This window comes from Sus scrofa, chromosome 9, assembly GCF_000003025.6.
Source record: "Sus scrofa isolate TJ Tabasco breed Duroc chromosome 9, Sscrofa11.1, whole genome shotgun sequence".
NCBI lineage: Eukaryota > Metazoa > Chordata > Mammalia > Artiodactyla > Suidae > Sus > Sus scrofa.
Window position 1 is genome coordinate 121097308 of NC_010451.4, and position 17560 is coordinate 121114867.

Sequence of the window (17560 nt, forward strand, 5' to 3'; positions counted from 1 at the left end):
AGAGTGCCCTGTGCCATAAGCAGGACTCTTTGACCATCCATTCCATGGATGACTGTGTGCATATGTTGGTCCCAACCCCCAATCCATCCCTCTCCCCAGCCTTTCCCCTCACTATTGGAATATTTCACTTTTTTAATTTTTATTTTTTCCATTATAGTTGGTTTACATGAATATTTTAAACAATAACTTTGTCATATTTTCGAGTTGACAATGTGTGAATATGATAACTTAATCTTTGTGACGTTTAGGGTCTTATTTTAGGTTCTTTTAGGTATCTTATGTTTAAAGACCCTATCATCCTGGGGCTTTTGGAAAATAGCTAAGACGTGCCACTGAGGCTTAGGAACACAACTGTTATAGCCATGATTTCAGTGTATGAGTGTTGTTGTATTTCCCGGCGTGAGAGTTTCAGGTCTGAAAAGTTTTTCACTTCACGAATCAAATGCAGATTAAAAATCCACGTCCGTGTTCTTTCTCTGTGCTTTTTCTCCCCAGGCTGGTGCTGGAGTTCAATCTCATGTCTTACGCTTTTGGCAAACTGACTGTTGCCATGTGGACATGGTGCACCATGTTCTTATGCACCCTGACAGTTCCCTACTTCCTGTTTCAACGCTGGGCCAGAGGCTATGACAGGAGTTCTCATCCGCTGGTCTATTCTGTCTTCCATTGCTTCCTTTTTGTGGTCTTCCAGGTTGGAGTTCTGGGCTTGGGGCCACTTTATGTTGTCTTAGCATATACACTGCCACCAGCTTCCCGCTGCATTGTTATATGCGAACAGGTAAGGTTTCGAGTGTTGCCCAGTGCAATGCTATGCCTGGTTAATAACAATAATAATGATGATAGTAAAAATTCTGGTTTTTTTTTTTTGGCTTTTTGCCTTTTCTACGGCCGCTCCAGCGGCATATGGAGGTTCCCAGGGTAGGGATCTAATCAGAGCTGTAGCCACTGGCCTACATCAGAGCCACAGCAATGCGGTATCTGAGCCGTGCCTTCGACCTACACCACAGCTCACGGCAATGACGGATCCTTAACCCAATGAGCAAGGGCAGGGATCGAATGTGCAACCTCATGGTTCCTAGTTGGATTCGTTAACTACTGCGCCACAACGGGATCTCCCAAAATTCTGTTATTTTTGTTGTGTGTAGTTTTCATATCTAGCCCTTCATGCCATTATCTATAAATTTTTTTTTTTTTTTTGGTCTTTTTGGTCTTTTTGCTATTTCTTTGGGCTGCTCCCACAGCATATGGAGGTTCCCAGGCTAGGGGTCTAATCGGAGCTGCAGCCGCCGGCCTACACCAGAGCCACAGCAATGCAGGATCCGAGCCGCGTCTGCAACCTACACCACAGCTCACGGCAACGCCAGATCGTTAACCCACTGAGCAAGGGCAGGACCGAAAAAAGAACAAACAAAAAGAACACCTTGACTTTTGTAGTGTCAGACTCATTGTTTTGTCATATAACTGTCTAAAAGATTTATTTTGGGGAGTTCCTGTTGTGGCTCAGTGGTAGTGAACCCGACTAGTATCCATGAGGGTGTGGGTTCAATCACTGGCCTCGCTCAGTGGATTAAGGATCTGGCATTGCCGTGAATTGTCTCATAGGTCACAGACATGGCTCAGATCTGGCTTGCTGTGGCTGAGGCATAGGCTGGTAGCTGCAGCTCCAATTTAACCCCTAGCCTGGAAACTTCCACGTGCTGTAGTTGCGGCCCTAAAAAAAGATAAAAAAACAAAACAAAACACCACAAAGGTTTGTTTTGTTAATATGCCCTTCAAAATTTTCTGACTTACGTTGGCTGTCTGTAATACTCTGATGGAAAGAACAATTTCCTTGAACAGCCTTTTAATTTCTTTATTTTGGTCTTTTTTGCCTTTTCTATGGCCACACCCATGGCATACGGAGGTTCCCAGGCTAGGGGTCTAATCAGAGCTGTAGCCGCCAGCCTACGCCTCAGCCACAGCAATGCTAGATCTGGGCTGCATCTGCAACCTACACCACAGCTCACAGCATTGCCGGATCCTTAACCCACTGAGCAAGGCCAGGGATCAAACCCGCAACCTCATGGTTCCTAGTTGGATTTGTTAACCACTGAGCCACAACGGGAACTCCGCCTTTTTTAATTTCTTAATTTGTAACATGCCTGTAATTGATGGTGCTGTTAGAGGCAAGATAATTTGAGTAATAAGGACATGTCCTTCTTTAGAGTTTTACATTTGCGTTAGTTCATAAAAGCGAGTTTGTGTTGGTATATACGAATTTCACAAGTTCGTTATGTGATTATAATCGAGTGCTGTTCAGTGGTTGCTTATAGGAGACAAGGCAATGATAGAAAATTCATCTTTTTTCCTCCTTCCTTTGTAGATTCGTTTGATAATGAAGGCTCATTCATTTGTCCGAGAGAATGTGCCTCGGGTACTCAACTCAGCCAAAGAGAAATCACGTATGTAGTTCTATAAGTCAAAGGATTGTTCATAGAATATTTCAGCCTTTGAAATAATACATGTTTGATTTTAAATATATGGGATCTGAAAAAAAAAACCCCACAAAACCTGTTGGGAGGGGGAATACACACACACACACACACACACACACACACACACACACACGATCTGTATTGATTTGGAAGACTTTGTTTCCTCATTGTTCCTGTTTTTTGTAAGAGGTTTAAAAGCATTGATCGTTTGATTCGTGCAACTTGGCATTATTTTATAGAATGTTAGTAGACTCGTTATATACCCTTCTTAATTTGCTGCCTCAAACTCTGAACGTTTTCTCTAAGTCACAGGAATAACTTAGTTTACAGGGATTGGTAATGTTCAATTAATTTAGGAATAAGAAGTCATCATTTTGGGAGATCAGAAAGAAACACTGTGAGCTAAGAGATGCAGTTTTTTGTCTTCCCTATCCTGTGCTTATTTTTCCCCTTTCAGTTTTGCCGAAAGCGCCTTCAGTCTGAGTATAGTTTTCCTTTTCCAGGCTCTGTTCCAGTCCCCACAGTCAACCAGTACTTGTACTTCTTGTTTGCTCCTACCCTAATCTACCGTGACAACTATCCCAGGTAAAGGCCCTGTGAAGTAGAAATGGGGCAGCATCAGCAGTGTGCCATGGGTGGGGCGAGGTAGGTAGACAGGTACCAGTTCATTCATGTAGGGCTACAGAGCAGATAGTGGGGGTTTGAATTTTTCTGCTGGCATGGCAAACCCCAAATTGTGATTCTAGCAATCAGATTTGATATTAGTAATTTCTGGCAGTATTATACAAATATTTCCTGTGTTAAAAATGATGTTGTTGGAGTTCCTGTCATGGCGCAGTGGTTAATGAATCCAACTGGGAACCATGAGGTTGCAGGTTCGGTCCCTGGCCTTGCTTAGTGGGTTAAGGATCCAGCATTGCCGTGAGCTGTGGGGTAGGTTGCAGATGCGGCTCGGATCCTGCATTGCTGTGGCTGTGGTGTAGACTGGTGGCTACAGCTCTGATTAGACCCCTAGCCTGGGACCCTCCATATGCCACAGGAGTGGCCCAAGAAATGGCAAAAAGACCACAAAAAAAAAAAAAAAAGTTGTTATGTATGGGAAAATATTGTGATGATTTCTCCCCTTTTTTAAAAAAAATTATTTTTTAATTGAAGTGTAGTTGATTTACAATGTTCTGTTTGTTTTCAAGTGTACAGCAGAGTGATTCAGTTATATATATATATTTTTTCAGATTCTTTTCCCTTATAGGTTATTAAAATATATTGAGTATAGTGCTCTATGAAGATTTTTCTTTAAGTTCATGTCTTTATTTAGAAAAGTTAATTTTGTTTCTTCCTTTTCAGAACTCCCACTGTAAGATGGGGTTATGTGATTATGCAGTTTGCACAGGTAAATTTGTTTTTAACTGCCTAATGGTTGCTTGTTGGTGGGGAATGGGTGTTTGAATATAATAATAATTTAATCTCTTTAAGGTATTGGCAAATTCATGTCTGCAGGGAGCTCTAGAACTGTTACTGAAGTCTTTAAACTATTCCCAGTACAAGAGTTCCCATTGTGGCTCAGTGGGTTAAGAACCTGATGTAGTGTCCCTGAGGATGTGGGTTCAACCCCTGGCCTCGCTCATTGGGTTAGGGACCTGTTGCTGCCACAAGCTACAGCATAGGTTGCAGATGTGGCTTAGATCTGGCATTGCTGTGGCTGTGGTATAGGCTCTAGCTCCAGCTCCAATTCAACCCCTAGCCTGGGAACTTCTGTGTGCTCTAAAAAGATAAAACTATTCCCTGTACAGTAAATGTATTTGCTTTACCAACACATCAAAAGTAATTTTGTACAATAAAATCATTTATTTTAATTAAAATAATGTATGCATCTACATTAATTTGCCCCTGTCTGGAGTTCCCATTGTGGCGCAGTGGAAACGAATCCAGCTAGGAACCATGAGGTTTCAGGTTCGATCCCTGGTCTTGCTCAGAGGGTTAAGGATCTGGCATTGCTGTGAGCAGACACAGCTCAGATCTGCTGTTGCTGTGGCTGTGGTTTAGGCTGGCAGCTCTGGCTCCGATTTGACCCCTAGCCTGGGAACCTCCATATGCTGTGGGTGTGGCCCTAAAAAGCAAAATAAATAAAGAAATAAAATCCCCCTTTCTACTTTTTTTCTTTTGTTTTTGGGTATATATCTGTGTGGATGTGATCTAACACTTCTCCAGCCCCTTATTAGAATTATATATTTGAAGAGGTTCCCCTTGTTTTTTTTGGCCGTGCTCTAGACATTCAGAAGTTCCCAGGCCAGGGATCGAACCCAAGCCACAGCAGTGATGATGCTGAATCCTTAACCGCTATGCCACCAGGGTACTCTAAGAAAATCCCATTTTAAAATCCTGTGTTACTATAGCGGCGTGGGTTGTCGATGTGGCACGGATTCAGTCCCTGGCCTGGGAGCTTCCTCATACCTCAGATATGGGCAGGGGAAAAAAAAAAAAATCCCTTGTTAATCAAATACCCATTTATGAAGTTGGTTCTTTTATTATGTGTTTCATGTAGCAGGAAAAGCAGATTCCAGAGTCTGATCTGTTAAAAATACCCTTTGGTAAAGGATTGGGAATAGGTATGGTAGAAATTGGGCTTGAGTACCATCTTTGAAGGATTGTAGTTGCTTACTAGTGTTCAGTGGAGTATCTATGTCAACTTTTGTTTATGGGTCACATGTGAATCTTCTTTGGAAGGTAAAAATCACTTTTCATCTTCCCCTGGCTTGACATTAATTATCTAATTATCTTTGTTATGTTCCAGGTTTTTGGTTGCTTTTTTTACGTGTACTACGTCTTTGAAAGACTCTGCACGCCCTTGTTTCGGAATATCAGACAGGAGCCCTTCAGCGCTCGTGTTCTGGTCTTGTGTATATTTAACTCCATCTTGCCAGGTAACATGGGTACTGGTTTAGTTGGCCATTTGTAGAATTGCAAGGAAGACAGAAAGCTGTTGCATGTGAGCACCTTTGATTTACCTGCTTTTAGCTATAAACTCTACGACGCATCTCTACCCATCTTTGGCCTCTTTTCATCTATCTCACGTACTTCTGGTCTCCAGCCAATTTTCCCATTCATCTTCTGCCTTCCACTCAAGTTTTGCTTTCTCTGACAGTAGATAGTCCACATTTATGCTTTATCGTCCCATTCACTCTTCCGTCATCATTGTCTTGCTCCTGATCGGACCAGGCTCTTGAAATGGCCCTTATTAAACTCACTAATCTCTTCCAGTAGTTGGTGTAGCTCTGTTTGATCAAACTCTGATCTCCACGACGCCTTCGATGCTGTTGACCACATTTTGAAATCTCTCTTGCCACTCTCTTCCTTTTCTGCCTTTCTGGCCATACCCCAGTCTCCTAACTTCATTCATTCTGTTCTTTTTTTCTAGAGATAGCTGATTACCTGTGCCAGGTGCCGGGGTCATAGCAGTGAACCAGACAGACATATTCTTTATTCTCTAGAAGCTTGCAGTTTAATTACATGTACAGTTTCCTTTACTTAGGCTTTCTCTTTTCTCTACCCGTTAAATGGTGGTATTGTTTGCTGTCCTGCTATGGTCTCTCTTCCTTACCCTCTCTCCCAGACTTCTAGGCATCCTCCCTCATGGCCTCTCAGGATTTACTCCGATAAGTTCTTTTTTCTCTTCCTCTGATAGAATGTATGTTACATACATGTGTCTTTCTAACTGTGCTGCAAGTTTCTGACGATCCAGGATTGTGTCTTAGCGCCAGTGAGCCAGTCACCGTGTCCTTTATTATCTTACACATTTTTTGGAATAAATAAGTAAATAAAAGAGATGGGCATGTGAATGGATGTTTTACAATATAGTATGATATCTACTAAAGTGCTGATGAACTTTGTCTCCTGCTGGAGATGACATGTAACATTGTGTCTTGAAAAACAGAGGACGGAGTTCCCATCGTGGCTCTGTGGTTAACGAATCCGACTAGGAACCATGAGGTTGTGGGTTCGATCCCTGGCCTTGCTCAGCGGCTTAAGGATCCGGCGTTGCCGTGAGCTGTGGTATAGGTTGCAGACACAGCTCAGATTCTGTGTTGCTATGCCTGAGGTGTAGGCTGGCGGCTACAGCTCCGATTAGACCCCTAGCCTGGGAACCTCTATATGCTGCAGAAGAGGCCCTAGAAATGGCAAAAAGACAAAAAAAAAAAAAAAAAAAAAAAAAAAGAAAAGGAAAAGAAAAGAAAAACAGAGAGGTGATTGCCTGGCAGAGAGACGGTGGAAAGTTGTTTTCAGGCAGTGGGATGGGTTCAAAGGCTTGGAGTATTTTATTTCGAATGGCAGAAGTCCAGCCATGGATGGTGTCCACAACCCTGCGAGGAGAGGCGGCAATTAGTTCACCTTGTCGCTGTTGACATTCTGGGCTGGATGATTCTTTGTTTTGGGAGGCTGTCTTGTGCATCGTATGGTATTAGCCACTTCCTGGCCTCTAATAACAAGATAACCATAGCACAAGGCTATTTTGAATTACGAAAATCAAAAATGTCTCCAGAATTTTCAAGTCTCCCATGGGGCAAAATCGCCCCAGTTTTAAACCCCTGGTTTAGAGGAATGGATGAAGGGCAGATTTTTAAGGGCTTTTCATACCAAGTTAAGCCACATATCTAGGCATTTCTGTTAAAAGTAGGTTGGGTCATTTGCCATCTGTAAAACCTATTGGAAGTTATTTCTTTATAAGATTGAAATAATTAATGTTACAATTTCACTATTTCTGGAATGAGTAAGCTGGAATAATAACTTATTTTGTAGACTAATTCCAGCTAAGCAAATGGTGACAGATAATGAACTGATTGGCATGTGAGCTGTTTGGAAAGACTCTTAATATTTATTCGTCTTATTTTTAGCTGCGCTGATACTGTTTCTTAGTTTTTTTGCCTTTTTGCACTGCTGGCTCAATGCCTTTGCTGAGATGTTACGCTTTGGTGACAGGATGTTTTATAAGGTAATGTGTGCTCGGACTCATCTTTCTTTTATTTGTGACCTTATTGTTAAGTATTTGAGCATTGTTGGTTACTAGCTTTTTAATGTAAGCATTGTGAAATCATTTTTATCCCCACAGGTTTTACCAGAATTAAGTCTGAAATTGTATTACTGATATAATTGGCACCATCTTGTCTTTTCTTCTACCTCTGATATTTGCTCCCTTATTAGTAACACATTTGATTCCTTCTGGATCCTGTTTTGGTGATTACAGCAAGAAAACCTGTGTCGTGAGGGCATTCTGAGATGTTGCTAACTTTTAATTAATTTGAAATTGCCCATCTGATGCTGTAGTAATGATCTCAGCAGATTTATTCTGTTTAAGCTTGTTGAACAGGAGTTCCCTTGTGGCTCAGCAGGTTAAGAACCTGACATAGTGCCTTCAGGATCTCTGGCCTTGCCTAGTGGGTTGAGGAGCCAGCGTTGCTGAAAGCTGTGGCATAGGTGCAGATGCGGCTCAGATCCGGGTTGCTGTGGCTGTGGTGTAGGCCAGCAGCTGCAGCTCGGATTTGACCCCTAGCCCGGGAAATTCCATATAATGCAAGTGTGGCCCTAAAAAAAGAAAAAAGAAAAAAAAAGAGTCCAACTGCATTGGCTCAGATTGCTGTGGAGGTGTGGGTTTGACCTCCAGCCTGTCACAGTGGCTTAAAGGATCTTGCATTGTTGCAGCGGCAGCATGGGCAGCAGTTCTGCCTTGGTTTCAGTCCCTGGGCCAGGAACTTCCATACGCTGTGGGTGTAGCCATTGAAAAAAACAAAAAAAACACCAGGGAACTTGATCATACATAGAATTAGAATTAATGTCACATTGAACACTAGTAACCAAAACGCATTTTAAGATTTTTCTGATGTCAGTGTATAACAATTTATCATAACAAATACTGCAAATATGTACATATATTCTTTGGGGGTTTTGCTTTGGTTCTGTTTATATATGGTTTTATACCTTTGCTTTTTAACTCAGGATTGGTGGAACTCCACATCGTATGCTAACTATTACAGGACCTGGAATGTTGTGGTCCATGACTGGCTGTATTACTATGCTTACAAGGACTTTCTCTGGGTAAGCAGCAAGATTTAGCTGGTGGTGTTCAAGAAACGGAGATTCTTTTCTGGAAAGTATTAGTATCGTGCAGCTGGAAGAAGTTAAATTTAGTTGTTCTCAGTTCTCTCGTGAGGTGTTGCTGTCATCGCGCAGCAGAAACGAATCCAACTAGGAACCATGAAGTTGCAGGTTCGATCCCTGGCCTCTATCAGTGGGTTAAGGGTCTGGCATTGACGTGAGCTGTGGTGTAAGTCGCAGAGGCAGCTTGGATCGCGTGTTTTGGTGGCTGTGGCATAGACTGGCTATAGCTCCGAATTGACCCCTGACCTGGGAACCTCCACGTGCCGCAGGTGCGGCCCTAACAGAGGAAAGAAAACAAAAAAATCCTCTTGTGAGTCATTTATGTCAGAGAAACCTTCTGCTTTGAATAGTACTGCTTAGAGACCAGGATACAGTTACTAGGACTAATGCCATGTGTTTTACCCTGACTTTTATTTTACATAATTAGAAAGTAATGCACGGAGGCATTTGAAGAAGTTGAACAGATCCACCAGTAATGAAAAAAAAGTTTTTTTGAACCTCATTGTCAACAAATAATCTTCCTTTTGTTTTATTTGCTTTTTTCTTTTGTTATTTACTTTTTGTTTTGTTTTGTTATTTGCTTTTTTTTTGTTTTATATTTTTGTTTTTTATTTGCTTTTTTAAATTTTATTTGCTTTTTTTTGTTCTTTTTGTTTTGTTTTGTTATTTGCTTTTTTCTTTTGTTTTTTATTTTTGTTCCTCTGTTAGAAGTGGAGAAACTACCTATGTTTGAATTTACAACTGTTCAGTATAGATTGACAGATGTCTTCAAGACATTCTTTAGAGCAGAATGTATTCAGACTGACGGAAAATGTGATCTCGAGGCTCGTGGTTGTTTAAGGCAGCATGTCTGGATTGTAGGTTTCAATTCTTAGGTAAGGGCACTCTGGCTCAGTGACAGCCGGTTATGGTGCAAATAGCACTGGTACTCGAACGTTGTTTCATTTATAACTGTGGTTTCACATCTTAGTTTTGTTACCTGTAAAAATGATACCTGCCCGGTCTACCATTCAGTGTTGCTCTAAAGGTTAAGATTTGATGTGTCCATTTATAAATGAAAACTGTGTTTTGAAGTTCCCATTGTGGCTCAGTGGAAACAAATCTGACTAGGAACCATTAGGTTGCGGGTTCGATCCCTGGCCTCACTCAGTGGGTTAAAGATCCCATGTTGGCGTGAGCTATGGTGTAGGTCACAGACGTGGCTCAGATCTGGCGTTGCTGTGGCTCTGGCGTAGGCTAGTAGCACAGCTCCGGTTAGATCCTTAGCCTGGGAATCTCCAAATGCCACAAAAGACAAAAGACAAAAAAAACCCCACCATTTTCTTTTCTTTTTTTTTTAATCAACCATAGTGAGTTACACATAGAAGTTATTAATGTTTTTGAAAATATGCCCAATCTTCCAACATTAATGGTTTCGAAATGCCTTATTTTAGTAAAATAATGATTTTTAAGGATTTTTTTTTTGGTAATTATTTTAGTAGGTTAGGATTAATTTAAGGAGTAGACGTAGAAAATCAAATATGAGTAGAATTAAATAGGTGCCTTTAGTGTGTATTAATTGTAAGACTTTTGTAGCTCATGTTTAATTACATTTTTAAAATTGCTTTTTAATATTTTCCTTTTATCCTAGTTTTTCACAAAGAAGTTCAAACCAGCTGCCATGTTTGCTGTCTTTGCTGTGTCTGCTGTAGTGCACGAATATGCCTTGGCTGTTTGCTTGAATTTTTTCTATCCAGTGCTCTTTGTGCTGTTCATGTTCTTTGGAAGTAAGTATCTTGACATCTCATGAATATGGAATATGACACTAAAAGTGAAATTTAGTGGGGGTCCCTGGTGATCTAGTTAGGACTTGGCACTTTTACCACTGCAGCCCAGGTTCAGTCCCTGGCCTGGGAACTGAAATCCCGCATCAAGCTAATGCATGCCATAGACAACCCCCCCCCCAAAAAAGAGAGAAATTTAGAAAATAAAACAGAAGATTGATGTAGAAAACTAGATGATAAACAGCAATACCATTTTGAGGCAGTGTTTGTTTATTAGATGGTAAGGCCATCAATTTTGAGTGATTATGCACAGTTTTGTGGCCAGGTGCTTACACTTTGATGCAGGGAATGAATAACCCCTTGAAGACTATTGGTATCAGTGATGTGATAGCTGATAAAAACTACAAATAATTGGAGTTCCCGTTGTGGCTCAGTGGTTAACGAATCCAACTAGGAACCATGAGGTTTCGGGTTTGATCCCTGGCCTCGGTCAGTGGGTTAAGGATCCGGCGTTGCCGTGAGCTGTGGCGTAGGTTGCAGACTCGGTTCAGATCCTGAGTTGCTGTGGCTCTGGCGTAGGCCAGTGTCTGTAGCTCCAATTCAACCCCTAGCCCGGGGAACCTCCACATGCAGCAGGAGCGGCTCAAGAAATGGCAAAAAGACAAAAAAAATAAAACTTTGTCATTCTTAGACTCTGTCACTGTTCACCTCCTGAAAAAAACAAAAAACCTAACCTTTTTTTTCATGGAGTGGAGAGGGACAATTAGAATATGAATGATTCCATGAAATATGTTTTCACCTGTTCTGAATACTGTCTGATTTCCAAATAATCACTGATTAATACATTTCAATGCTGAAGCTTTATTACTATTTTTTGTTTATAGAACCAGTAGCCAGAATCAAACCTGTATATACACAGTTGACGCTGTTGTGATAATTAAGCAATTATTTATAGCAGATATCTGAGAACCTTCACCTCCTGGTAGGTTGTGTTTTGATGACGGTAATTTTTTTGTTATCTTCCTTACTTTAGTGGCTTTCAATTTCATCGTCAATGATAGTCGGAAAAGGCCGATTTGGAACATTCTGATGTGGACTTCCCTTTTTGCTGGCGTTGCCGTCCTCCTGTGCTTTTATTCTCAAGAGTGGTATGCACGGCAGCACTGCCCCCTGAAAAATGTGAGTCATCAGCCAGGCTGGAGTAGAAAAGTAACCAATTTGTCCCCTGGTTGGGAGGGTTGGGGGGCAGTGTTAACAGGAGGCGTAGGGGGCATTATGATGAATTAATATGAAGGGGAGAGAAATGTGGAGTAAAAGCATTGACTTAGGATCTAATATTGCTGCGCTGTCCTTGAGCGTTTCTTTGATTTTCTTCCCATTGAGCTCTCCTCGTTCTTGGTTCACGTCTTTTTTTCTTTTACTGGTTTTTCTTGAGCTCCTGTGTACTGAAAATGGAGGTCTCCTCCAGGGTTGTCTCAGTGGCCTATGTATTCACTCCCAGCCCCAAATAATCTGTTTTTTCTTCTTCCTTTTTATAAAAACGTCCAGCTAGACTCACGTGCCTAAGAACCCATTTACCTTGATTCTTCTGTTGTTGTTGGCTCTTTTGTAGTTTCGTAAGAGTCTCATTCTTCAAGCTATAGCCTTCAGCTGCTTATGGATAACTCCTAAATATTACAGTGTGTGGGGACGGCCCTTCTTATTTTTTTGTTGTTGTTGTTTGTTTTTTTGTTTTTTTGCTTTTTAGGGTCACACCCAAAGCATGTGGAGGTTCCCAGGCTAGGGTCACATCGGAGTTATAGCTGCTGCCTACATCACAGCCACGGCAATGCAAGATCCAAGCCACATCTGCAACGTACATGAAAGGTCACAGCAACGCCAGATGCTTAACCTGCTGAGCAAGGCCAGAGATTAAACCTGCATCCTCATGGATGCTAATCAGATTGGTTAACCACTGAGCCATGACGGGAACTCCAGGAGTGGGCCTTCTTGATATATCTACCTGGGTATTTCTTGCAGGTACCTATAAGATACTTTCTAATCAGATGAATCAATTTCTTTCCCACAGCTTCTCCCACTGTCTACCCTGATTTTTTGGTGCCTGCCCTAACGCCCCTTCCTTATTTCCTGTGACTCCCTTGGTGCTCTTGAACTAACTGTTCTGAACTCTGACTCTGGTCACTCCACTCTCTGCACTCAAATATTACCTGTCAGGTTTTATTTTTATTTATTTTATTTATTTTTTGTCTTTTTCTAGGGCTGCATGTGCGGCTAGTGGAGATTCCCAGGCCAGGGGTCGAATTGGAGCTGTAGCCTCCAGCCTACGCCAGAGCACAGCAATGTGGGATCCGAGCCTCGTCTGTGATCTACACCACAGCTCATGGCAACGCTGAATCCTGAACTCACTGAGCAAGGCTAGGGATCGAACCCGAAACCTCATGGTTCCTAGTCGGATTCGTTAATCCCTGAGCCATGATGGGAACTCCTGTCAGGTTTTATTTTATCAAAATCCTATTTGGATACAAGATCATCCATAAAGCTTTTTCAAATTCTTGTTCCAGTGTCTTTTCTATTTCTGAACTTTGGTTGTATTTCTTCTGTTCCTCATTTAGGTAATTCAGTAATTTTAAACCTTGTATTGTAGTAAGATGTATATATTAGCATCCCGAACCTACCACCATATGGATTTTGAGCTGCTAAAAATAGGGCTAAGCCCTGCTTTTAAGATAAATAAATAAAATGCGAGACCAGAAAAAAGGTAGTGCCGATTTGGAATTTGGTCAGGAGTCTGTGCAGTTAGTAGAGTTAGTAAATCCATAACCATAGATAAAAATGGTGACCATCATTTGACTCAGTCAGCTGCTTGTAGCTTAAATGTTCCTGAAATGCGGGTGGGGATTTGGGAGCTGTGCAGTGTGCAACACTAACAGCCTCTGTCCGCCTCATAGCTCGTGCATACAGTGCACACACACAAACCGCTCTTCCACTATGTTTTTTCCCCTTGAAGCCTACATTTCTGGATTATATCCGGCCACGTACCTGGACTTGCCGCTACGTGTTTTAGAAGCTTGGACTTTGGTTCCATCCTTGACGCTGAAGATTGGGTATCCTGCCTGATTTGAGGCCAGCATCTGTTTCCAGCTATTACTGAAGTTATCTGTATTTTTTGGACCACGCCACACCTTCCAAATGGCTCACTCCACTCCTAGGCCATCTGCAACTGAGCTATTAGAAGTTGACTGGACGCTTGTACAGTTCTTAATTTTTTACAGCTGTCTCATAGCTGATGTAATGACAGATTTTTGCTGGATCACATCAGCTTAAGCCTCGGTGATTCTGTTTTGTTTCATGACTCCATCTAATTAGAGACAGAAATATCATGTTTTCTTGGCCACTGCCTTTAGCCAAAACACTGATGAAGAAATCATTTAAATACCTCTGGCTTAGAAATTTTTTCATTACACTGTTGAAATGTATGCTAATGAACCATTCAGCTGGGAAAGAAAATAATGTGGAATGTTTTGCTGTTTCTAGTAGAAAGAGAGAAAATACCTATTTTTCCAAAGATAATCTTGTTACACATCCTAATTTGTATTTTTTTTTAAGTTTAGCTCTATTCAGTTTTTACCTTCTTTTGCTGTACAGTAAATGTCATGATCTTTGCGAAGCAATATTATCCCTTTCACCTTGAATTTGAGTTTGCGTCAGTAATATTATATATTACGGGGAACCTAAGTAGAAAGGGAAGAAGAAAGAAGTGGCACAGAATGAAGAAAAATGTTTCCTCTTATAACTTCCAAAGTAATTTTTTAAAAAGAACTTGTGCAGTCAATTGTCTAAGTTATTTTTTCATGGAACTTAGGTGGAAGATAACTTTTTGTTTCAACTTTAGGGTAATAACTTCTTTGACGTTTTTTAGAAGTAACCTTTGGTACAGTTACTTCAGTGTCTAATAAATCCTGACTTGAATTATTTTGCAGGCATATAAGTAGTAATCCCCACCACCATTATTATTAAAGGGAATATAAAAGATCCAGAAGCTGGCTTCTGCATTTGCTCCGTTGTTAGACTTTTAATGGAGCTTACCTTAGGTGCAACCAAATATAACCATTTCCAAGAAAACATACTTTATTGTGTAGTGTTCCCATGTTATAAGATGCCTATAACACACAGTACGGTGTGTGGGAATTACTTTGGTTGTTTGGATGATGTGTGATTATGCTTGTAAAGATTGAGCTGTGGAAAGGCTGCTGGAGGCCAAGAAGGTCAACTTTCCATCCAAAGAAGTGAGACTTATGAATTACCCAACATATTACTGTTATCGGGAGGCGCCTACTTGAGAAGCTATCTTGGTATTCTAGCAGCCCTGCTGCTATCCATAAAGTTTTGGGAACTCTCTTTCAAATTGTTTTCAAAGTCAGTTTGAATCTCACAAGAAGGTAAGTAGAGTTTCTTAATAATCACAAGTTAATTCGTACCGCAGGAACCCAGCTAGTCACCATACCTTTGGCCCAGTTGAGTTTAGTTAGGTATGTCCAAAAACCTCGGCAGACAAAAGCATACCTCAAGTATACCTTACTGTTCCCAAGCACTGATTATCTGTATAGTGGTTATTATAATTGTCATGGAATAACCTCCAAATAAGACTGCTTTAATACAGCTCATTGTTTCTAGCACTTTTATTAAAAATTAAAATCAATCAATGATTTGAATTTATAAGTACGTTATTAATACAATGAGAGAACTGAAAAATTCCCTTGTGGTCTGGTGGGTTAAGGATCTGGTGTTGTCACTGCAGGGGCTCAGGTTGATACTGTGGTGCAGGTTTGATCCCTGGGAACTTCCACATGCTGCAGTTGTGGCCAAAAATAAAACAAAGCAAAAAAGGCTTTAAATACAATGAGCGAGCAGAGAAGAACAGATTGGTCTAAGATCTGGTTATGAATAAGCCAATCTATTGAGGTGAGAGAATGGAATTCTTTTTTTTTTTTTTTTTGCCTCTTCTAGAGCCATTCCCATGGCATATGGAGGTTCCCAGGCTAGGGGTCTAATCGGAGCTGTAGCCGCATCTGCAACCTACACCACAGCTCACGGCAAAGCCAGATCCTTAACCCATTGAGCGAAGCCAGGGATCAAACCTCATGGTTCCTAGTCGGATTCATTAACCACTGAGCCACGATGGGAACTCCTCCCACCCTAAATTTAATGCCCAGTTTGGAAATCAATAGATAAAATTGATCGTCTTATGCTAGTAGGGAGGCTGTCCAATCTATATAATTTACTAAATCCTTAATAACATTTCCTTTTTCCCCTATAAAATATGAAGGCTTTTTAAAACATCTGTAACTTGTTTCTATACTGCTTTTTTTTTAAAATGCTTTCCTCATATCTACATTATGACATTCACATTTTTGTTGTCAACATACCCTTCCCAGTGGAGTTTAGCCTTTAAGCTAGCAGATACTTGACCATGCTTTGTGGTGTTCTTTTGTTTGTTTTAGTGAAGTGATAGGTATACTTGGTTTTAAATAACTTTGAAACCTGGGGCAGTTTACTGCACCCAGTTGCTTAGGGATGCAATTTGAATTCCCATGTGCAAACCTGACACTTGCCCAGTGGGAGGAGAACTCAAGCCTTAGCCAAGGCTCTGCCATTTGGGCCAGAGCAACAGCTTCCTTCCTGTGGCAGTACCTTTCCAGCAGGTCCATTGAATTCATAGTGTTCTGAACGCTACAGAGAAGTCACAGGAGTCTGAAATTATTATAAATTTTACTTTCTAATTAACGACCTTTTTTCCTAATTCATTCTTGTTTGCCCTTTCCCTACATTCTTATCCTTCCCACCTCCTGTATCTTCATCAGATTGCTGCTATCATCAGTTTGTTTAGGTCATACTGTATTAGCATTAACTTCACAGTTTTTTAAACTTTAAAAAGCAAACATGCACACAGAAGGGCAAAATATTGCCTCTGTGAAGAATGTGGTAAATAAAAAATATTTGGAAAAAACCTAGTCTCTTGGTGTTTTTTTGTTTGTTTGGTCTTTTTAGGACAGCACCCACAGCCTATGGAGGTTCCCAGGCTAGAGGTCACATAGGAGCTGTAGCCTCTGGCCTACACCACAGCCATAGCAACGCCAGATCTGAGCCTACACCATAGCTCACGACAATGCTGGATCCTTAATCCACTGAGTGAGGCCAGGGATCAAACCTTTGTCCTCATGGATACTAGTCAGATTCATTTCCACTGAGCCACGACGGGAACTCTGGAAATGGATATGGGTTTCTAATGAAAAGTGAAAATCTGTTGACTGGGAAGTGTGCCTTTTCAGACAAGACTTAGAGAAACATTTTGAAATAAGATAGGTTTCCTCCCTTGCCTCCAAAGAATCTCATTATAGGAAACTTTTATGAGTAGGACTTGATGTCACAATATTCTTTACTAGAATATGTAGAGTAGTAACAGCCAAGAAGTACTTGCTAGTTTGTGTTCTACTCACCTACCTCTGCAGTGTCAGAAGAGTTAGAAGGGGGAAGACCCTTCAGAAATTAGATGTGCCCCTATTTCTTGGACCATGTGGCTATTTGCCTCTAGGGCTGAAGCCACAATGTGATTTTTCTTGATAGATTTACTAAAGTTTAGGGTCCTGTTGTCCTTTTAGGTTCAGCTTGTGCTTGGACCCAAGTTAGCTACTACGTTCATGAGTCTGGTTTATAAAACCGAAACTCCAGTTTGTAAATATAAGAAGTTGCACATGGGGTGGCACGCTCAGATGGTCACTGAATTTGCTCTCTATAGCAGTCCAGCTTATTATATGCTGGGAATTATGAATTTTTTGCCTCGATGTCAATACCATGTACTATGCACTGAAGATGCACCGGTGAACTGGACAAAAAGCACTTTTCTTCCTCTGGACATGTCTGCTTGGAATCTGAAGGGAGGCAGTGCTGGAGAAATTGCATAATGACCTAAAACTAAGACAATCATTTCAGTTTTAGAGATACCATTGTTTTATGAAAGGAATACTAGAAGCTACTTTACACCTGGGAAGTGTTTGGCTGAATAGTGTCTAGGTTTTTGTCTCAGTGTCTCCTTTTAAACATTTGTGATTCATACCTTCGCTTTTTAGCTCTATTAAATACAAATGCTGGCCCACTTCCCACTCAGACGCCTTC

General features: G+C 41.0%; 1 protein-coding gene across 2 annotated transcripts in view; it reads left to right on the top strand.

Annotated features, from left to right (window-relative positions):
* SOAT1 (sterol O-acyltransferase 1) overlaps window positions 1–15086 on the top strand; it is a 67183-nt gene extending 52097 nt beyond the window's left edge. For both annotated transcript variants that reach the window (XM_021063736.1, XM_003357556.5), the window contains exons 7-16: window positions 496–778; window positions 2363–2441; window positions 2978–3059; window positions 3819–3864; window positions 5266–5395; window positions 7364–7461; window positions 8463–8561; window positions 10255–10390; window positions 11421–11566; window positions 13395–15086. In XM_021063736.1, coding sequence (XP_020919395.1) covers window positions 496–778; window positions 2363–2441; window positions 2978–3059; window positions 3819–3864; window positions 5266–5395; window positions 7364–7461; window positions 8463–8561; window positions 10255–10390; window positions 11421–11566; window positions 13395–13451 — 1156 coding nt within the window. In that variant the 3' untranslated portion in view covers window positions 13452–15086. The remainder of the gene's footprint in view (window positions 1–495; window positions 779–2362; window positions 2442–2977; window positions 3060–3818; window positions 3865–5265; window positions 5396–7363; window positions 7462–8462; window positions 8562–10254; window positions 10391–11420; window positions 11567–13394) is intronic.